We start from the raw sequence: 23,036 nt of genomic DNA, 5'->3' as shown, positions 1-23,036 counted from the left end.
CAGCTACAGTGTGAGTCTCAGAATCGAGTCTGAAACCCCAGCTGGTAGCCTACTTATCTTAAGACGATTTTCAAAGAAGCCAAATCCCCACCAGCTAGAAGAGACGGGTATGCTGTTGGGCGGTGCAGACGTGTATGTGTTAAGAAAGCCAAGTGTGAACAGTGGTGGGAAACCAGGGTTTCCTCTGGAGGGTTTTTTGTCGGTTAGATTTGAGGTAACACCCTCTAATTTTTCTGAGGAGTCCCAGTGAAAGCTCCTGAAAACATCTGCTGGTTTTGAAGGGTTAGGGGAGAGCCTCCCTCATCCCCCGGGGCGTGTGTGTTTGGTTTGGGATTTGTCAGTCTGGAAAGCTGGACCGCTCAGTCCAGGCGGATTTCCCCCACCTGCCCCAAATTTGGCGGGGGGGGGGCAGGGGGGGCAAGTCCGCCCCCACCTGCACCCAGTCCTGCACCTCCACACTCAGCCCCTGGAGCTGTGGCCTTTATTTCAAGTCTGGTCCCCAGGGGGCTGAGCGGGGAATGAAGACAGCCGATAAGCCTGACAGTGTTGACTTTGTGGGGAGTATTCAATGAATTTACTTTCTGCAAGAAGGCTACACCCTTATCTGCTGTGCACAGAGCATCTAAATCCTCATCTAGGGGGCCCTTTGATGAGTCATGTCCCTATACAAAGACCAGAGAATAAAGAGGAACAGGGGAGCTGCACCCCCACCTCTTCTCTCTAGTACCTGGTTCTGCCCCCACTTCCTGCACCCCTCCCCACTTTGCTTTCCAACTGCCCTTGGGTTTATTGGCTGGAAATTGAAACGCAGCTCCTGGCCTACAGATTCCAGGCCAAGCCAGCCTGGTCTTGGGAACGTCAGCAGCTGGCACACCCAGGGCTCTACGTCCCCCTAATTGGTAACTGTGGGAAGAAAACTTCACTCACTGGCAGCCGTTATGTGCCCTGCTTTGTGCTGCAATAGTCAACATTTGCTCTGGACAGAAATTCTCACCTGGCCTTAGCACCGGGCATCTTGGTAGGGAAATGTGTGTGCGACTGGGTGTGTGGGCGTTACCAAGGGGTCCTGTGCCGGGGCGGGGGGCGGGGGGAGCCTGGAGTGTAGAAAGTAACTGTAAGAGAGAGAAGAGTGCCTTACAGGATATTCAAAAGAAGCTTTTCTTTTCTGTCTGTGGCATCTCCCTCATCCAGCTGGGCTCTGTTTGCTCCAAATAGTGGGAGGAAATCGATGCCTCTTAGCAGCATGGGGCCCAGAGCAGCTGGAAGGAGAGACATGGGGGCCGGGATGCTGGGCTGGCACCTGGTTTGGAGCTGATGAGAGGCGCGTGTTCAGATTCTCCATCTAGCGTTCGGATAGGGTCTTTTTTCGGTAATAAAAGTGAAACTATTTATTGAACAGCTATGTATGATTTTTATCAGCTGTCTATTAACACCCTTGGTAAGCATTTGCTCCAAACCACCAACTTTACGTACATTAACTCACTGAATATTCACATTAACCCATGGAGTTGATATTATTTCCAGTGTACAGCTGAGAAAATTGAGAACGGGGAGAAGTACCTTGGGATTCGAACACCAGTCAGTCTGCCTCCACAGGCCAAGTCGAGGGTATTCTCTCAGCTACTACGCTGAACTACCTCCCACTTGGTATTGCTTAATATCTTATTCCATGAAATACATAGCAAGGCAATGAGTATTTATTATTCCCATTTTATGAGAAATAAATTCAGAAGAGTATATTTCTAAAAATTCTATCAGCTCATTAAGCAAGTGGCCAATTTGATGGAGAAAGTGACCAAGCAGCCGTGAACCTCTAAACCATCCATAAATTCCTCTCCTTACAGTCCAAACCAGTGTCCTCCTCGCTGTACTTCTCCCGGGCACGGCAGGGGGCTAGGCAGCAGAGGAGGCAGGGAGATGGAAGAAAGGGCACAGCAGAGCAGTGTAAACAGCACAAGAAACCTTTGCCAATCAGACGCAGACTGTGGGCAGATCGCTCCCCTCACCCCGCCTTCTGTGTTCAAGCAGGGCTCCTTGTGTTCGGACCCAGCCGAGGGCCATCGCTGTGGGGCAGTGTCCACTGCTTTTACAGTGGAGGCTGTCTGGTAACTCAGCTGTCAGCAAGCTGTCAGCAAGCTCTCCCTCAAGTAAGGATAACTTTGTTTACGGAGTGATATTGCTTCTCCTCCTTTGTCAGCGAAAGGCGGCGTGTGCAGCCTGCGGGGCAGGGGGTGGGGGCACGCAGTGGAGAGCGGGTCTGTCTCCTCAGTCAGTATCCTTTTCCTCTTTATTGTGCCTAGCTATCTGTGTCCAGGGCCACAAAACCAGTGTACATCAAAGACTGTGGTCTTCGGATTCTAGCATCTTTTTTCTTCTAGGCCTCTAGGGAATGACTTGGGGAAGTGCAAAATGATGATGAAACGGCCAAGCCTCTCTTTCCTGATGGGAAGACACCAGAGCTCCCACCCCTCCAGCGCTCTTCTCTGTGCTCAGGTGGGATTGTGGACCCCGTCAGCATATTCCTCCCTTCCGGTGCCCGGCTCCCCCTATCACCTGCTTTCGTCTGCAGCTACTGGCTTTCTTATTTATTTATTTATTTATTTATTTATCTATTTATTTTAACAAGAGAGAGAGACAGTCAGGAAGGGAGAGAGATGAGAAGCATCAACTCATAGTTGCAGCACCTTAGTTGTTCATTGATTGCTTTATCATATGTGCCTTGACCGGGGGATGCCAACTGAGCCAGTGACCTCTTGCTCAAGCCAGCAACCTTGGGCTCAAGCCAGCGACCTTGGGCTCAAGCCAGTGACCAGGCAGTCAATGTCAATGATCCCATGTTCAAGCCCACACCTCTGCACTCAAGCTGGCGACCTCAGGGTTTTATACCTGGTTCACCAGTATCCCAGTTTGATGCTCTATCCACTGTGCCACCACTGGTCAGGCTTTATTATTATTTTTATTTGGGGGAAGTTAGATTAAGGGAGGCAGGAAGAATTTTTGCTAGGTAAGCAAACCCTTAAGTTGCTTTGTGGATCCTGTGAATGGAGTGACAGTAACATCCATGAAAATCTTACAGCCTCCGCCGGCTCCAGCTCTGGCTTCAGAAAGATGTTTGTCTAAGAATCGCCAGGGAAACAGTGTCAGCTGCATGGGAAGGTTTGTTTCTTTGGGCACACATTTTAGTATTTAACTGGCGTGGGAGTGGTATTTTTTTTTTTTTTTTTGTCAAGGATGATTACTTGTGATAGAACTTTATAATCAAAATATATACTTTCTCATATTAAATGAGAAAATTGGGTGACATGCCTAGAACGACACCTGGTAATTAGTGCTAAGTAAAGGGGGTAGAGTATTTGAAGCCTGGCCCCGAGTTGATGCTCGATGCTCCTACCTGAGTTAAGCCATCATCCCCCCTCGCCTGCATCTCTGTCATTGCCTCTTAGCCAGTCTCTCACATCTGGCTCGGCCCCTCTCCATCCAGCAGCCAGAACGCTCTTCTTAAAAAGCAATCATCAAAACCCCCTTTGCGCGGCCATGGAGGCGCTCATGTCTCTGACAGGAAGAGGGCAGGCTGGAGGCAGCTGTTCGGAGAGTCGGCACTGTCTTCGAGTCTTTCTACAGATGTCTTACCAGGCAGCTTTCACGTGCAGCAGGCACAGTCCGTGGGGTCTAGTGATTAAGGACGCCAAGTCCTTGCCTTCCTGACGTTCACAGCGGAGTGGGCAAGCCAAGCAAGTGAATTAAAATGGATTTGCTTAGAAGAATCCAACATGGAGATGGGGCTCATTGAAAAACCCAGAGTCAAAGGAATTTAAATTTACCAAATAAAGTTTCGCAGAAAGGTAAAACCTATGACCAAGGGTTGCACCCGCACACCGAAAATTAACTGTAAAAGAACGGGCACGGTTTCATTTGGAAAATGCAGATCTGAAATAATATAAAACAAAATGGAATTCATAACAAAAAGCAAGCCAAAGAGGGGTCATTTTATATTGACATGGGGAGCAGTTCTCTAAGTCGGTAAAACTTCCATGAGTCTTTGTGTCAAAGGCAGTGCATCAAAAGGTAGAACAAGCTGAAGCGAGCACTTGGGGCAAAGCCCGAAGGAAGGAACAGACTTGAAATAGCACAGAGATACTTCCACACACTCCAGCAGATCAAATAGACCCAAACGCCCCCGAAGATAGAGGATCGATTGAATGGATGTCTATGAAAAAAATTTTTTTCTTTTTTTTTTTTGAAACAGAGGATATACCTCCTTTTCTACTACCTATGGAACGTTTATTAAGGTTGATCCTATGTTTTACCAAAGAGAAAAATCTCAGTAAATACCCTAAAGCAAACAATGCACAGGGCACATCTTTGACTACAGGGCAGCACAATTAGAAATGAATAGCAAATGGTTACCAAAAAATACAAAAGTAAGAAAATTTAAAAAAAAAAACCACTTTCTTTTAGAAAATTTAAAATAAACAACAGCTGTTAGAAGCTAATGACAAAGATACTGCAAATGGAAACACAGAGTGACACCAGTGGTGTATCAGAAAAAAATCATAATCGGAAATGCTTTTCTTACCAAACAGGAAAGAATGAAAATTAGTAAAATAAACACTGAATCTAACAGTGGGAGCTGGAGAGAGAACAAAATAAACATAAGCAAATGAGAAAGAGCTAAGGAATAGCTTTTTTCTGATAAATCATCAAAATGATGAATCACAGAGGTAATTCTTTTTAAAAGAACAATAATAATGTACAAGCTTCTGCAAAGCTAATTGAGAAGAGAGAAGTCATGAACAGAGAACACAAAGAATGAGACAGGCGATGACATAAATTGACTTTACTTAAACCATTGAATAACTCTTTGTAATACTTTATTGATGATTCTGAAAATGTCAATGTTTATATGTCAAAGTTACAAAATTGACTTAAGAGATTGAACACTCGAAAGAACAAAACCTACCTAGAAGGATTCACTGGTAAATTCTATTAACTATCAAGATGCAGCTAATTCGTGTGATGAATGAATGGATGGATACATACACAATGGGTGGAAGGAAGGAGGGACGGCTGGTGGGGGGGGGGGGATGGATGAATGGAGAAGTGGAGAGAAGCTGGGGCCCGGAGTTGCAGAACTGGAGACTGGGAAGGGGCTAAGGAAGACGTGAGAGGGAATTTTAAGACTGGATGACATCTAACCAAATGACCTTGGCCCACGACCTTCTGGGCCGACAGAAATCCCCTCTGCAAACCTTAGGTGTGGGCCTTCCTGAAGCTGACACCCCCTGCACACAGGCCCAGCAGTCCAGTGTTCACAGGCTAATCCAGACAGATCAATTAAGCCAGTAAAACTGCATCCTGACACTGTCCGGGCTCTCCTAGAGATTGGCCCTGCCCTGCCCTCCCCGGGAGCCCGCAGGTGCAGTCTCTCCAGGGGGCGGTGAGAGCCATGAATAGTAAGGGTTTTAGCTCAAGCACACAGAGGCATTTAGCTGCCCAAACCTAATCCCCCAATAATCGGATTATGTAAATTCCTACTTCAACCCCTTTCCCTGCAGGACCAAGCCCTAAGCTTTCCATGCTGGGAGACAGGGTCCGCAGAGGACCCATCACTCACTTTGAGTGGAATGGTGCATCCAAATTGTGTCCCCATTTTAAAAACTATAAAACCAACAGTCATATGTAAGACAGTTTTGAGAAGAAAACATGTCAATTCTGGTTCCAGTGTGCCAACATAATGGCGCTCCCTGCTCCCTAGTCCTCACCCCCTCTCCAAGCTTGTCCTCTTGTGTGCAGATGCAGATCCTACGTCCTAGCGTATTGTTTCACTTAGCGTCCGATCTTGCTGCCCAGTGGCCACAGTTCTTCTTTTCACAGCTGTAGATTAGGTCCTTAAGAGAATACATTAGCTCCCAGGTTTTAGCTTAGATGACAGGTAATGCAGGTTCTCGGTTTAAATTCTAAGCCAGAGCTCTGCTAGAACTGCGATACAGTAAGTAGGGCAGGGCGGAAAGCAGCCAGGCTTCTCGGCAGCACCCAGAGAAGACCGAGGGCAGAAGGAGGACAAGTCAGCGATGTTTGCTGCACATGCTCGGTTATAAAGGCCCCTTTTGTGCCTGTGTACAAATAGACCAGTCACTTCTCTCCCACCTTACCCTCCAATCCGTCCTTTCCTCTGCCACCAGAATGTAGCCTGTAAATCTAAACGTATTCCTCCCATGTTCGGGGCTCACAGCTGCCCGCACATGGACTGCCCTGCTCCTACACAGGCAATTCCTATGTGGCCTTTCCTTCCCAGCCCTGGGCTCTGTGCCCCAGATGGCCCTGCTCTGCCCTTCCCCGGCACCTGTGTGGCACCCATTCCCCACGTTCTAGACCACACTCTGGGTTGCTGGGACCCCTGAATTTAGACTAAACTCGGGGCATTCGGACCTCTGAATTTCTGCTGCAATGGCCCTGATTCATTTTCAGAGCTGCACAGGGCTCTCCTGTGGCTCCGTGTGAGCTGGGAGTCCACATCATATACATAAGGCCCTGTACAGAGCAAGACAGAACTGGAAGGTGGGGAACACTGGGGACAGGAATCCGCATGTGTACCCTTGTCCTGGTCCCACAAATGTCAGACAGAGGCAGCCCTGCTTCGAGGCCTCGTTTAGATGCCATCCCTCCCACGAGCCATCTCTGCTCCTCCAGATACTACCTTTTGCCTCCGAAACTCCAGTGTCATACTCTCCGGGACTCAGGACCATCTGTCTTGTATGAAGTCAATTTTATTGTGCCCTCTCCTTCCTAAAGGCTGCGAACTCCATCCAGGAAAGCAGATACAGCGTTTTCTTTATCTTCCTGCTCCCTGAGAACCTAGCAGCTTTTAAAAATTTTAACAAGAACATGATTCATCCTTTTTTTTTTTTTGAGAAAGGGGACAAACAACCCCAAAGTCTCAGTGGCTTACAAGAGCCCAGATGTATTCCTCACTCATGTTCCATGAGGGTTGTGGTCTGCTATGGGTTTGTCTCATGGTTTCTACAATGAAGAAGCAACCCCACGCATGACTTTCTCATGCCTGAGCCCAAGCAGCAGTCACTCTGAAAAGTGAATCAGGTCTGCTCACATTTTATTGGAGGGTGCAAGTCACATAACCAAACCTGGAAGGGGGCACGGAAGGGCTCTCCCTCCTCCAAAGGAAGAGTCACTGCCAGTCACTTGACAATGGTCAGGCTATATAATCCTCTCATAGGGAAGGGCGCTAGTAGTTGTAACAGTAATAATACAATCAACCATAATAAAATTGACAATATCCTGACTAAGTGCTAGGTATTGTGGTGAATTCTTTTTATTTATTTTTTTTATTTTTTATTTTTTATTTATTCATTTTAGAGAGGAGAGGGAGAGACAGAGAGAGAGACAGAGAGAGACAGAGAGAGAGAGAGAGAGAGAGAGAGAGGAGAGACAGAGAGAGAGAGAAGGGAGGAGCTGGAAGCATCAACTCCCATATGTGCCTTGACCAGACAAGCCCAGGGTTTCGAACCGGCGACCTCAGCATTTCCAGGTCGACACTTTATCCACTGTGCCATCACAGGTCAGGCTGTGGTGAATTCTTAACCTGTTTTGTCAATACTTACAATCCTATCTTTTTCCCCATTTTAGAGATGAGGAAACGGAGGCAGGGAGAAGTTACATAGTTTGCCTGGGCTCACACAAGCAGACTAGGGATTTCAACCAGGGTATGCAACTCCAGAATCCTTTATTCTTATCTACTAAGCTGTGATGTATTTGTGAATTTATTGTATCAAATCCTGTGCTGGGTCATTCAGAGAGGTCGATGCCTAGAAACTCATCACTAATCCATTCATTTAATCAACCAACATTTGATGAATGTCTGTTCACTAGTGCTGGGGAGGAAACAGCAACATAAGTAAAATATTATTACGACATGAAGGTGAGTGATAAGAAGAATAAAGCAGGGCAGGAGGACGAAGAGTACTTGTGGGTGTGAAGGTGCAATTGTAGATATTGTGGTCAGAGAATGAACCTTCACTGAGAAGGTGACATTGGAGCAAAGACTTGAAGAATGATAGCTCCTTGACAGGAGGAATTTGTGTGTGTTTTGTTTAAAGTTGTGTTCCTGGTGTCTAGGACAGGTACTGGCCCATAGTAGCTCTCGATAACTTGTTAAATGAATGAAAGAAAGTGATGGAGGGAACAATGAGGATAACCTGAGGGGAGAGTGTTGCAGACAGAGAAAACAGTGCAAAGGCCCTGAGGCAGGAGGGTGTCTATTGTGTTTCTGAAAAAAAAACAGAGGTCAGAGTGGCTAGAGCTGAGTAAACAGGAGAAAAGGAACAGAGAGATCAGGTAAAGGGTAGCCCCATAGCCACCATAAAGACGTGAATTTAACTCCAAATGAAATGTAGAGACAGACAAGGGTTTTATACAGAGAAGTAACAGAATCTGAGGAGTTTTCATAGCATCATTCTGGGTGATGTTGGAGAATAGACAGGAAGAGGCAAGTGTAGAATCAGAAAGGCTGCTGAAAAAACCGAATCCTGTGCTGGGCACCGGAACGTGATCCACGTATCCGGAGTCTGTCCAGTGCAGTGATGAAATTCTCGTGCATCTCAATCTCTTTGGGTACTTAGTAAAACTGGGAATTGCAGATCGCACTCCCAGAAACCCTGATCTGGCGGGTCTGGATGTGTGTGGGTGCTGCGATCCACCTCCCCTCACCCTGATTCTGGAGCAAGTGATTCTCACAGTACAGTTGGAGACTGCTGGGGCTTAACTAACTGACATCTGATGAATTACTGATCTCTCCGACTTCCCTAGGATTGGCAAGCGGCACACAGGGCTTCTAGCTGCCGCCCAGGTGGGTGGCAGGACCCCTCCTGGCCCCCAACCTTACACAAAACGGGTTCTCCCTACGTCTCTGCCCTCTATCTATGGCACAGGAAGGGCTGGTCCAGGGAAGCGGGGACACGGGCAGTGGGGCGGGACTGGCGGGAGTCCCGGGAGGGAAGGGGCCCCGTGGGCCTCACTAACAAAGGGAGGTGTCCTATAAAGGCGGCGGCGGCGGTGGCGGGCATCCAGACGAGGGCGCACACAGCCGGTGACAACGACAGCGCGGGCTCCGGCTCTTGACCAGGAGGTGCGTCGACTCCGGGGTGGGCTGGGGTGGGGAAAGTGGGGGCCGCCAGGTAGGTTCTTGGGCCCACAGGTCTCCAGCACAGCCTCCGAGCCCGAGCCGCACTCGCCGGGGAGGGCAGGAGTGCGGAGGTGACTTGGTAGCCACCACCAAGTCAACCCAGGGGAAGACCTGGCAGGGCAGGGGCGTGGCGCAGCTCCGGGAGCCTGGCCGGTTCGCTAGCGCTGGGGCCAGCCTCACTTTGATGTGCGTTCAGAGCACCTGGAGGGCCATTCAGGTAGCTCCTGCGTTAGGTGAGAGGCTCACGGACACCTGGCAGATGCGCAACTTGCCTCAGCGCCTGAACTACTTCTTCACAAAGCACAGGACACTGCAGGCAGGGGGAGCAAGGGGAAAAGCCGAAAAGTGAAGTGGGCATGGCAGCAGGTTGGGCAGTGTAGGTGGGGAGGAGCCGGTGTTGAGCACACCTTGGACAAACAGGTGGCTCTCCCAGTGCCCACCCAAAGGCTGGTAATTCACGGTAAATGGATTTATTTGTAACATCAACATGCAGAGTAGTCTAACGAGAATAGTAACCTGCATAATCGCATGTATTCTGATTTTTATATTCTATAGAAAGATGTATATTATATGTGTACATACCAAACTGGCTACTTTGGGGGAATGAGATTAAATAGGTAGATAGATAGGTAAGGAGCCTTTTATTTTTTACTTTATAAACTCGTATACTACTTGATTATTTTTTTCTTAAATGAGTCTGTATGACTTCTCCAAACATTTCAGAAGGCAAAGCTATGCCTGGGTTGGAGTTTAGGCATCTTCTACTAATGCAGCTATAGAAAGCACCCTTTGTCTCTGCCTTTCTGGAGTGTTTTCACTTACTTTCAAGAGAAAGATAAGAGACAAGTACATAAGACCAAATGCCAGGAAGAGAGAATAGTCTTATGAAGAAAGCAGCATGAGTCTGAGTGCCTGGGCAGGCCAGCGCAGGCGTGTTAGCCGTGTCTGTGTTCTGGACAGGCCAGCGCAGGCGTGTTAGCCGTGTGTCTGAGTGCCTGGACAGGCCAGCACAGGCGTGTTAGCCATGTCCGTGTTCTGGACAGGCCAGCGCAGGCGGGTTAGCCGTGTGTCTGTGTTCTGGACAGGCCAGCGCAGGCGGGTTAGCCGTGTGTCTGTGTTGCATATCGTCTCCTTGACCCCCGGTGGGCTCTGTGTCCAGGAACCTCCAGCATGAAAAAGCAGCTGCTCCTATTGGGGGAATTAGTCAGCTTCTCTGGGGGCATAGTTGTTATTCTTTTCTCCACTAACCTCTTACCTTCTGTGGTGACAATATAATATAAATAGAGGTTTGCTTACTGGGACATTCCTCCAGTCCAGCATTCCTATGGGGGTTGTAACTGAGGCCATGACTGATAAGGGTATGTAGATAGAATTCAGGGATTCTGTATATTTTTTTGAAAAAAAGCTATATCTTTCTTTCCACTAACCTTTCATCTAAATTTCACCTTTCCTTTATTTATGAATGTGGGTCATAAACTGCAGTGACATTAGCAGCCCTGGTGACTTTGTCACCAGTAGAAATCACAGATACTTTCACATGACAGGTGCTACAGATCTCTTGGGGGAAAAAAATCATTTACATATCACTATTTAGAAATTATGGTAATAAATCTAAAGTGTTGAACAAAAAGCACATGTATGACTGTATACGTGTAGTTATTTTAATAACTAATAAGTATAATTGGTTATGTGCCTATGTATTTTAACTGATGCAGTTAAAATCATCGTTCTGAGATGAGAACCAAAGGCTTTTTACCGCATGTATTTAAAATCATTGTCCTGAGATGGCATCCATCCCTAGGTGTCCTTGGACTGCCAGAGGGGTCCAGGGTGCACAAAACATTAGGGACCCTGACCCAACAGCAGTCCGTGGTGACACAGGTGCATGAAAACCCAGGCTCGGGACACAGGCTCTGCCACTGATTCCCATGTGGCCTGGGACAAAATGCTTCACCTCTGTTTTTGACATTTATCAGATGTTTTCTAATTTTATGGCATCTGATGTATTTTTTTAAAGCTCTTAAATTACTCTGAAATCAAGACGGAATACGGAAAAAGACTAAATACGATTCTTAAATTTTTATTAAATTTACTGGGTTGACATGGATTAATAAAATTAGATAGGTTTCAAGTGTACAATTCTATGATACATCATCTGTATATGATTGCATTGTGTGTTTACCACCCAAATACGGACTTTAGTAATTTTCCGGTGAGCTCTTCTTTGAGTTTTTCCAGCTTGTTAAACCATTGATTTCTATTTCCTTTATAGAGGAGGAGAGAAACACACTTGAGGATAAATCAACAAGTAATTTTTAAGCACCTCCTAGGCTGGCAGGCCTTGTTTCAGAAGTGTGTCTTCCCCCTGTTCCCTCTGTCTGCTTCTAGCACAATAGATTCACGCCCTCTTAGAAAAGAGCACAGTTAGTTTATCCTGCCTAATCTTTTTCTCACCAGTTTGAAAAGGGCCCCCTACGGGCCTGCAGTAGACTTACCAAATGAGCTGAACCCTCCTTTGACAAGAGAAGCTTGGAAGTAACTTTGCTCCCATAGTCCTGGCTGCAAGAAGCCAGTTTTGTTGGGAGTAAATGAGACAGTTTTCTATCTACACTCCTCCTGATTTAGTTTTCAACTTTGAATTTTAGGTACAGTTGGACACAGTTTGACAGCAGTTATGTTTTCATTGAAAGACCAAAGCGAGGCTATTTGGAAATGGCGTAGGTTAGACACTTGGCAGTAGTGGGTGCCGTGGCATTTCAGAGTAGGAAGAGGGCCCGGGGACCGGCCCTCTGGCTCGGGAGGACACACGGTCTGCGGGGAAGCCCCCCGTATGCCTAAGTTAGGTGCTGTTTCTCTGCCCCAGCAGCCCCTGTGCTTCCCTCTCTGTGTCACGCAGGCAGCGGGCATAGTATCTGGCACGTAGAGTCAAGGAGTGTCGATGCCAAATCTTAGAGGGCGGATGGTTATAACTGGCCCATGAGTCCAACTGGGAGTGTCTCAGCAGGGAGAGGAAATGGAGGTGAGCGGCTGGCGGAGGAGCCGGAAGCCTGCCCCTGCTGCTGCTGCTCCGCCTCTGCTCCCCTCCGGGTTCCCAGCACAGCACTGAACTGTCCAGCCGGATAGAGGAGCTGGCTGAGGGCATGTCCCTGCAGCACAGAGATGATCGAGAAGTGTCATTCTCTGGAGTAATGACACTTCCCATGTGTATTGGGAAGAGAACCCTTGTATTTATTAAGCAGCTATGTGCTGGGCACATAGTATATTGGTATATTTATATACTTTCTAGAATGTCTCACTTAATCCTCACAAGAACCTTGAGGATGGTTCTATCTCCGTTTTCCAGGAAAGAAAACAGAGGCTTAAAGAATTTAACTGATTTTCTCAGAATTTCTAGGGAATTGGGAGCTGGGATTCATGCCAGGTCTTTCTACATTAAAGCCTATAAACTTTCTTAATTTTTTTCTATTTTGAAGCAAATATGAATACTTTCTTATATAAAAATGTAAAATAATGCCAAAGTATATAGAATAAAACACTCAAGTCTCATTTTTCTATCTTCACGCAACTCACTGTCCTCCCCAAGGAGGTCCTGTTGACAGTTTGGCCTGAATCCTTCCAGGTATATCACTCTGCATCTACACACAGATGCACACAGATGCACACACAGATGCACACACATGTACACACAGATGCACACACACATATATCCATATACTCCTATAGAGTGAAATAAACAAATACATAAATAAAGCTACTGCACTGTAGCGTTGTTTTATTTTATTTTATTTTTTTAGTGAGAGTAGGGGAGGCAGAGACAGACTCCCACATGCACCTGACTGGGATCCACCCGGCATGCCCACTAGGGGGCGATGCTCTGCCCATCTGGGGCCTTAGCTCCATTGCAACAGGAGCCATTTATTTAGTGCTTGAGGCAAAGGACATGGAGCCATCCTCAGCACCTGGGGCCAACTCACTCCAAAGGAGCCATGACTGCAGGAGGGGGGGGGGGGAGAGAGAGAGAGAGAGAGAGAGAGAGAGAGAGAGAGAGAAAGGAAGTGAGAGAGGGAGGAGTGAGAAGCAGATGGTCGCTTCTCCTGTGTGCCCTGGCTGGGAATCGAACCCGGGACATCCATACGCCAGGCTGATGCTCTACCACTGAGCCAACCAGCCAGGGCACTTCTTTATTAGAAAAAAATTAATAAATCACAACCAACATTTACTGTTCTCTGTTTTATTTGTAGGACAATTGTAATTGTTCAATATGCATTGAGCACTTACTGTGTGCCAGACACTGTGTTAAGGTACTATATGTGTATCATTTTATGTGTCCTCACAGATAGCACCCCAAGTATTCCTTCACCTATGAGGCATTTGAGGCACAGAGAGGCTAAGAGATTTCTCAAGGTCACACAAGCAGGAGGAATAGTGGTAGAAGCCAAACCAGGGTCCGGCTCTGGAGTCTGTGCTTTTAACCATCACTGGATGCCTCACCTGATGTCTGACTTGATGGAGTCAGGGCTCGGAGGTATCAGCGTGGATTGTTCCGGTTAACTGGGGTCACCCCGCTTGGCTCCTCTGTAAGCATCCTGTGTGGTGAACGAACCCCTAGAACATGCTTCCATCCCTAGGGCAACCCCCGCAGCGTGTCCAGCACTCAGCACAACCAGCACTGCTTCCCTGTGAATATAGCTGAGTTCACACACAGAAACAGTGCCTGGCACAAAGCCCGGGCTCCGTTTGCTCACGTTGTCCTGACTGCAGTTCACGGGATGCCTTCATGTGCAGCATTTCATTTCATCCCTACAACAACCCTGAGAGGAGAGCATGGTTTTGTTAACCCATCTGATAGCTGGGGAACTGAGGCTCAGGTGAACTGACACAGAATGCCTCGTGGCTGGGTAGTGTTCGCTGCTGTGATTAGAACACGCATCTGAAGGAAAGGGTGGCTTTTTTCTTCTGTTCTGTACTGCTGTACCTTCCTCTAGGATGGCAGGTGTCTTGTATGTGAATACCCGGCTTCCTGATTAAAGCAGGTTGTGCTAGGCATCAGAGCGGTCCTGTGTGGGGAGTAGAGCATTGGGTCGCAGCATGGACCACACCCCGAGATGACATGGAAATGTGTACGTGGCTTGGATCTCACATTAACAAAGAACTTGGGGTTCATCCTCAAGGGTTGCAGTTAGCCGCCAGCCGCCAGCTGCACTGCCTTCAGGATGGTTCTCGGCTCCCAGCCGGTGACCGAGTGGGTCCAGGCTACCGGGATCTGGCTATTTCTGCCCAATGGGGTCCCCTCTAGTACGCAGTCTGTACCCAAGAGCTATCTGTTGGTTGACTGCCACGTTTTCAGATCCGCACTGCAGGTGGGTGCTCTTCTGACCCGTCCTGCTTCCTCCCCGCTTTTCTTTCCTGGGTATCAGATGTGCACTGCAGTCTGGAGGCTTTCTCTGCCCAATTCTACTTTCCTCCCTCGTCGTTCACAGGCATTTACCCCAATGAACTGCTTGTACGTGCAGCTCCTAGTTAGCATATGCTTTCTGGAGGACCCAGCTCATCTACCTGGGGGGTTTGAAAAACTGCTAATGCCTCAGAGGTTTTATTTAATTGGTATGAGGTGCAACCTGGTTGATTCCAGTGAGCGGCCCAAGGTGAGAGCCACTTAAACAGGAGGGAAGTTGAGAGACAGAAATTCCAAGGGTTTTACATTAGAAAAGAACGTGCTTTATTTCACTTCAATGGGGCCTCAACAAGTCAAATATTTTAGGTTCTTTTCAAGTAAAATGGGTCCACACTTGGCTACCATACATACATGCCCTTTTTAAAAAATAAGTAAGTTTTGATATTTTTGATTTTAAAATGTTTATTAATTTTTAGAGTGCGGGAAGGGAGAGAGAAACATTGATTTGTTGTTCCACTTATTTATGCATTCATTCATTGGCTGATTATTTTACGTGCTCTGTCTGGAGACTGAACCTGCAACCTTGGTGTATGGAGACAATGGTCTGACCTACTGAGCTACCCAACCAGGACTGTACATGCCCATTTTTAACGCTCCAACTCCTTCCTGCTATGTGTGCTGTTAATATAAACAACAGTTGTGGAAGGAAGCTGGCATTTTGAGAGGCACCTACTGAATTCCTGACGTTCTGCCTGAGGCTTTATATAACGTAGACCTGTGATGTTTACCCACAAACTCATATCCCCATGAAGATCCAAATGGAAATAAAAGACCGGTAGAATTTAGGGGAGAGTTCAGTGGCTGTGACCTGATTATTCTGGCCTTGATATGACCCTTGTATACCTTCCTCTAGTCGGCAGTGTGGTTCTGGAGCTGGACCTTAGGGCACGGGACATGGCACTGTGATTTTTAGGTGTTTATACATGTGCTACCTCCTTCACCAGACCGTCCAGTAAGGCCCTGGAGGACAAGTATATTGTCCTGTCCAACCATGTGCACAAACCCGGCTCATGGCGCAGGGCGTGGCACAGAGCGGGTTTACATCAAGGGTTAGAATAAAAGGACAGAGGCACCAAGAACCAGAAGCTTACAGCAGGCTTGGTTATAGAAGGACAAGTTATCCTTCTCAAGGAATGTTCAGTACCCCACAAGTCATTTTTATTGACAAATATATTCTGTTAAATTTATTCATCAACATGTCTATAGCAATTACTATGTGACAGGCACTGTTATAAGTGATTTACAAATACTAACTTATTTGATTCTCCTAAGAGCCTCGGTCTGCCACCAAGGGCTGGTATATAGGACTTCAGCAAGGAGAGGGCATGGGGGGCCTGGGATTCATAGAAAGGGAGGATCTGAGCTGTTCTTTAAAGAGTGTGTAGAAATAGGCAAGGAGAGTGAGGAGGGAATTCAAGGAAGAGAGCAAGGCGTATGTAGAGGGGTGGAGTTAGGAGTATTTACTGCTCTTGGGGGAAGAGGAAGGGGCGGACTGCTGAGGTCACCGAGACTGCAGCAGGCGGCCCGGTGATAGCAGTGAGCTCGGAGCACCCAGCAGTCAGGTGCCAGGCTTCGGCTCGTTAGCTGATGCTCGGAAACATTCCCATCGATGCATGTCAGTCCCAACCACGTGATAAAAGGGGGCCCTGCTCCTAAGAGGATCATCATGCCTCTAGATCTGGAGAGGTCACATACACAGAGCCTGGCGAGGCCCAGGTCCAGGCCGAATCGTCACCCACTTGCCTCTCGTCTGTCTTCTTTTGTCACCCTAAATGTCCTCATTTCTGTACTTGCTACAACAGGCTTGCAGGACTCTTCATCTCCCTGTTCATCCTCCTCTAAATGTGGTCCAATCTGGCTATTTTAGCTCTTCCACTGTGGGGTCCAATCTTCTGCCAGCTGAGAGGAGAAATGTGTCATCCTTTCCATCATTCCAAATGTTGTCTTATTGATGAAACCTAGAATCACAGCTTTTTAAAATAGAATCCGTATTCAACCCTCTATTGGCTAAATGTATACTTTATTATTCAGTCCTGTACATGTACTCAATCCTGTGCTGTGCCTGAGTCCAAACAGTTAGGAAGAGTTGATTATAAAAGAAGTAATGGGGGTGTTGGGATGGAACAGCCTTGTAACCGGGGGGCTTTAAAACAGCCAGGGAGAAAAAGGCCAAAGGGTGGTGTTCTCATCCTGCCCTTTCTTCTACCACATTTCTTCCCTCCTCCAAAGGAGGATTCAAAAACCCTGAAAATGAGAAAATGAATTTGCTAAAATCTGGGTGAAGAAGATTAAACATCTCGGGGTTTGACAGGACAAGGATGAGCATCAGGCCTCTTACAGGGTGTGGGCCCTTTCTCTTTCCCGCCCCAGGAACTCAGACATGACCAGGAAGATCTTCACAACTTCCAGGGAGCGGTGGAGGCAGCAGAACGTCAACAGCGCCTTTGCCAGGCTCAGGAAGCTCATTCCCACTCACCCTCCGGACAAAAAGCTGAGCAAAAACGAAACGCTTCGCCTGGCAATGAGGTATATCAACTTCCTGGTCAAGGTCTTGGGGGAGCAAAGCCTACAGCAAACGGGAGCGGCTGCCCCGGGAAACATTCTGGGACTCTTTCCCCAAGGACCCCACCCGCCAGACAGGACTCGGCTCAGTGACTGCCAGGTCCCTTCACCTGGCCCACGCCACCACATCCCTTAGTGCGGCCCTGACTCTCAGCACCCGTGGAAACACTTGTTCGGAAGTCACTGGCCAGCAACAGCCTTTTGTATGTTGCAGAGTCAACCAGATGAATGTTTTGTGAGGCCTGAATGTAGGCTCCCCAGGAGCTGGCTCAGGGACGCGACTTTGGAGTCCACCATACCTGGGGCTTCCGGCAAAGCAGCCTGTTTTTGTCTGTTTTATGTATCTAAGATCTATGTAAGATGTTGTTCGAACAAAAAACAATCACAGGTTAAAAAACAGGTTTGGCCTGACCAGGCGGTGGCGCAGTGGATAGAGCGTCGGACTGGGATGCCGAGGACCCAGGTTCGAGACCCCGAGGCCGCCAGCTTGAACGCGGGCTCCTCTGGTTTGAGCAAAGTTCACCAGCTTGGACCCAAGGTCGCTGGCTCGAGCAAGGGGTTACTCAGTCTGCTGAAGGCCTGTGGTCAAGGCACATATGAAAAAGCAATTAATGAACAACTAAGATGTCGCAATGCGCAATGAAAAACTAATGATTGATGCTTCTCATCTCTCCATTCCTGTCTGTCTGTCCCTGTCTATCCCTCTCTCTGACTCTCTCTCTGTTTCTGTAAAAAAAAAAAAAAAGTAAAAAAAAAAAAAAAAAAAAGAAAAAACAGGTTTGAAAATCACTATTTCGCTCAGTATGTTTTCAGTTATAAGGAAGTTTTCTTATGCATTTCAGATGAATAGAAAATTCTTCCCTCAGAACATATTTAAGTTTGTTTTGAAAAATGTAGCATGTTTGATCAAGGGCGAACAAAGTAAGTCTTCAGGTTGATGAATTGTAAAGCTAGCCCTTGCAGAAAAACCCTTGGAGCCTTGTGGGAAAAATCTGTGGAGAAAAGACTCTCCTGACATGTGAGGATTTCAGGAACGCAGCTGATACAGGTGGATCGCATCCTTTATCTCTGTAGAAGTGTGAGGTGTTACCTGCACTGAGCCACTGAAATGTATGTTATCTCCAAGGCCAAATGGTGGATTATGTTTGTGAGAGGCAAGGACTTGATAGTTTATGAATTAGACTTCCTAGTTTTCTTATGAAAAACAGCTGAAATAGATTATCTAACCCTCAGTGTCACATGACAGGTATTAATACTTTTAATTCAGCCCGAGTGCCGGCTGATTTAAGACGCACAAAATCCAAATATAATTATGAAAATCTAAACATTACCATTTAACGACTCATTTAGCAGAGAGCTTAGTTTAAACAAAAGATTTAGAGTAGACAACAGGACTGTTATACGAGATGCTAATGAATTAATGAATTTGTAATTTGTCTTCCCACTATGGAGCATTAGCTCAATGGTACACCGGGAGGGGTGGTACCCACAGGTCAATGAAACAGTGTGGACCTGGCATAACTCACCACCACGTGCCACCCTGATGATGCTTGGATTCAGACGTGGATTGCATAGCCAAATCCAGAATACGAATAACACCATTTGATTGTCTCTGAGATATTTTATTTCCCCCAAATTCTTGCTGGTACATTGGTTTTAAAAACCTTCTGAACCACTAGTAGGAAATTGATGGATTTGCGATTATGGATTTCCAGTGTACACACAATAGAGGGATTTGAATTCCTGCCACTCTAGAAAGAAGATAGTTGATTTATGACAGGCTAAAATGAGCCTCTTTGGTTTGGTAATCTAAAGAAAGCAGGAGGAAGCCCACTCATAATCTCGTCCTCCCAAAATAGCAAGTCTGTCATGTCTTTAAAGGCTATACAACATTCACACGTGGAGCACACTGTGGTTATCAGAAGCAGTGCATTTGCTTCTAGGTCCTTTCTTTAAACTGCATTCAGTAAACTTTCCTTTGGACCCGAATACCCCAGGAAAACACTTAAGCACAGAGACCACGGGATTCTGCCCACCAGTGTGCATTTCTTTCTCACGAGCTTAGATGGACTTAACCTTGTCCACAGACTACCAAAGCTTTGACGCTAGTTGTCAATTGAGCAACATTACCTACTCTCTCATTTGGCGTTAAATTAAACTCACATTTTGGACAGCATTTCTGTGTTAGCTACATTCTAATATGCTGCTGAGGAAGGCACGGAGGCCTGAATATGGGATTGGACTGCTCCTGTCAGAATGAGCCCACTTTCCTACAGTCAGGGCCACGCCCGTGTGCGTGGAGGGCCTGTGCACCAAAATGTCACAGAGTGCTCCTACAGCTGTGAGGAGATGGCGTCATCATCAAACTTTGTGAGGGGGACAATTACTTAAAGAAACCCTGTGGGAAATCCCTTTGATAAATGCGCAAACATTTAAAATATTACTTTATGTAATTCACCTCTTAAGTGATTGCTTTTGCATGCTTGGCTTTTGTTATCTAGAGTTGTGTCAGGTTAAAATGACTGTCAAAGGAATTGTGGGTATATGTGGACCAAATATATGTGGACTGGAAATGAATTCAGACTGTATCACTGTATAGTCTTCATTGGAGTCCTATACTTAAGGCTTGGTGATTGTAATAAGAATTTATGTTTGAGTAAGAAAGTATTCTAGTTCACTGACTGCATCTCTTTCTGGATCATTGGAACCCAACAGAGGAGTTTAGATGGATTATATCATTGACGCTGTTCTGTTACTTGAAACCAAAGTGTTTGGTCTGCTATGGATACCACTGGAAACTTCTGGAAACTACAAGTCCATTTATTTATATGGAGCATTTGATTGGCTAATTCTAATTTTCTCCTCATATGACAGGAGAAAACAGTCCAGAGGATTAATAAGAGACTTTACAGAGGTGACATGAGCAGTTGGTGGAAACCCAGTGGTGGATTGCCTGGCCCAGTGCCCAGCCTTTCTACAGCCTGTGGGTCACTGTTTTAGGATTAAAAACAGACGAGCACCCTATGATTAGACGCATCTCTTTTCCACAGTGCTCCATAATCTTCTACGCCTTTTTTATTGAAATTGAATTATTGTACTTTGTAGACTGTGATTAGAAGTATCAACCAAAGATTTTATCTGTTGTTTTGTGATATTTTTACCACTGATTCTAATTTATGATTTAACTATTAATTTATTGAAAATAAATTAAGAAAATAAGTTGTTCTTTTTCTTTTTAAAAAGAATGTGATAAATTAACTAAGCACATCCACCCATTTGCTCCATCCTCAGAGCCAGTCCTCTGGCTTTGAACCTCCCCTTCTCCATCCCAGCCCCATTGTCTTTGGTCAGAAAAACATGCTCTTCCCTATGAACCAGGCCCTCTGCAGCCTGACCCCTTACCTTCCACAGTCCCCCAAGTGGAGTGTACGTGCTGATAACACCACTTCACTTGATGGTCCCCCAACATGCCCTGCTCTTTAATACCCCTGACTGCTCCTGAGATTCCATCCGCCTGCATGACTGTCCCCGTTCCCACTGGTTTAACTCAGCCTCCACCTGCACCAGTCTCGCTTGCTAAAGCCCTGCATGACTGATCTGAAACACCACTCCTCTAGGAAGCTGGACTCATCCTTTTTTATTTTTTTAGATTTTAGTTATTCATTTTGGGGAAGAGAAAGGGAGAGAGAGAAGGGGGGGAGGAGCAGGCAGGAAGCATCAACTCCCATAGGCACCTTGACCAGGCAAGCCCAGGGTTTCGAACTGGCAACCTCAGAGTTCCAGGTTGGCTCTTTATCCACTGCGCCACCACAGGTCAGGTTAGACTCATCTCAAATATCATCTCTTACACGAAGGCCTCCTAGATTTCCACCATTCGTCCAGTCTCCCCTGTCTTAGAATGCCCTTGTGTACTTCGTGGCATTATTTCCTCTACCCTGTGTTTCATGTATCTGTTTGTTCTGCCCCTTTCCTCCCCAGCTAAGGTCCCTTGGACACAGTGACGGTGTCTGTCTAACACCTAACCCATAAGACAGCCTCGCAAGTGACGTTACTTAAAACTTTATCAGGACTGACTCTGTTAAGAATATTCCTCTAGCCTCCCCTAAAAGATGACATTGACATGAAACTTGAACAGGCTAAATTTTACTGAGAAACCCGATGTCTAAAGCTCTTGTTAAAGGTTTGTTTCTCATGCTATCCATTCACCATGGCCCTCGCTGCACCTGCCTCTTGAGGTTTTTGTCACCTAAGAGTGGCTTGAGACGACCCAAATATGTATAAGTTATGCACAGCAGGCTTTGTCCTCAAAAGGCAAAAGATGAAAGGGATCTGGGAGAATGGACAGCTTAACTGTTGACCCACAGGCCAAAGGTTAGTTAAAAGTCACATCCTTAAATTAAAAGGTCAAAGATAAGGAGGGAATCTAAAATCTCAATGGCCGTGCAAAGTAAGAGATTTAAAGTAGCAGGTGCTGCAAACTGCCAAGGAATGAATGCAGTTAGCGGATTACAGTCAGCCCGGGCCAAGGTCTCCTAAACTGGACGTGCGCTTCTGTGACTGCTGGAGTTTACTGTCAACAAGGACACTTTCCATTTCATTTTCTCTCTCTTTTTTTTTTTTTTCATTTTCTCTTCTGATAACAAGCTATCACAAAGAGATTTTATATTTTAAAATAAAATTGATTGATTGATTATTATTGGTTGATTTTAGAGAGAGAGGAAGCGGGGGGGGGGGGACATCGATTTGCTGTTCCACTTATTTATGTATTCATTGGTTGACAGTTGTTTGTGCCCTACCTGGGGACCAAACCTGCAACTTTGGTATATGGGTACAATGCTCTAACCGACTGAGCTACCCGAGCAGGGCTATCACAAAGAGATTTTAATGAGCGCTAGGCTTTTACATACACCTTAGTTATGGTTATAATCTACCAAATAACTTCTACGCTAAGAATTTAACTTCCAGAGCTCAAGAATTTCCTGGTAGTCGAATAAAGCAAGCTGTTCACTTGCTGTTCTGGATAACTTTCAAAGGCAGGATTATTTAATATGGGCCTGAGTGGTTATCCTTCTAGGAATGTATCATAAAGAAATAATCAGAATTGTGGTCAGAGAATTATGCATATGGATATCCATTTCAGAATGATTTACATTGTAAATACAAGTAAAATAAAATAATAATAATAAGAGTAGAGCCAGGATTCACTGAGTGCTTACCATATGCCAGCAGCCTCCTGTGTATCTGCTCACATAGGCTTCATAACAGTGTTCTGTTGTTAAGAGTATACAGATGATATGTATTGTTCTCACTTCACAGATGAGGAAACTGAAGTGTAGATTATTTAATTTGCCCAGGTTTCCACTGCAGGGCCAGAATCTAATCCTCAGTCATTTTTACTCAAAATCGATGCTCTTCACAGACATTTTTTTTTTAACCTCAGAGTTCTTAATTGCTTTTGACCCTAACCACCTTAATGTAAACAAGCACAACCCTGAAAACACAAAGCTTCCCATCAGAAGCACCAAGCTGGGGTAACGCCATGATCAGACCCCGTGAGTGGACTGGCCGGCGGGCGCAGGCGTGAAGGTGTGCCCGTTGGGGTGGCTGGTTGGCTCTGCTGTCTGGACTCGGTAAGATGCCAACACGCGATGGCTTTACTTTTCCCCTCGCTGCCTAATCTTCCCCTCCCATCCCATGATAACCTGTCAGAGCCCAGGCCTTGCCAGTCTTTCAGGAACAAAAAGACCGGTGCAGGCCAATTCAAGAGCCCATCTCATGCTTCCTTACCTTTATGCTTGCCCTGGCTCAAGAATGACCTAT

General features: G+C 46.3%; 1 protein-coding gene across 1 annotated transcript; it reads left to right on the top strand.

Moving 5' to 3' along the window:
• The first annotated feature begins 9,089 nt into the window (after positions 1–9,089).
• TAL2 (TAL bHLH transcription factor 2) lies at positions 9,090–17,587 on the top strand. The gene is made up of 2 exons (XM_066365635.1): positions 9,090–9,142; positions 17,025–17,587. The coding sequence occupies exon 2, from the start codon at positions 17,035–17,037 to the stop codon at positions 17,350–17,352; it is 318 nt and encodes a 105-aa protein (XP_066221732.1). The 5' UTR covers positions 9,090–9,142; positions 17,025–17,034; the 3' UTR covers positions 17,353–17,587.
• Positions 17,588–23,036: the final 5,449 nt, after the last annotated feature.

Source organism: Saccopteryx leptura, chromosome 2, assembly GCF_036850995.1.
Source record: "Saccopteryx leptura isolate mSacLep1 chromosome 2, mSacLep1_pri_phased_curated, whole genome shotgun sequence".
Classification (NCBI taxonomy): domain Eukaryota; kingdom Metazoa; phylum Chordata; class Mammalia; order Chiroptera; family Emballonuridae; genus Saccopteryx; species Saccopteryx leptura.
This window is presented reverse-complemented; position numbering and strand designations above follow the sequence as displayed.

What these genes read in the sequence shown, in the direction of transcription:
- TAL2 (XM_066365635.1), top strand. Translation starts at nt 17,035, where the DNA reads ATGACCAGGAAGATCTTCACAACTTCCAGGGAGCGGTGGAGGCAGCAG.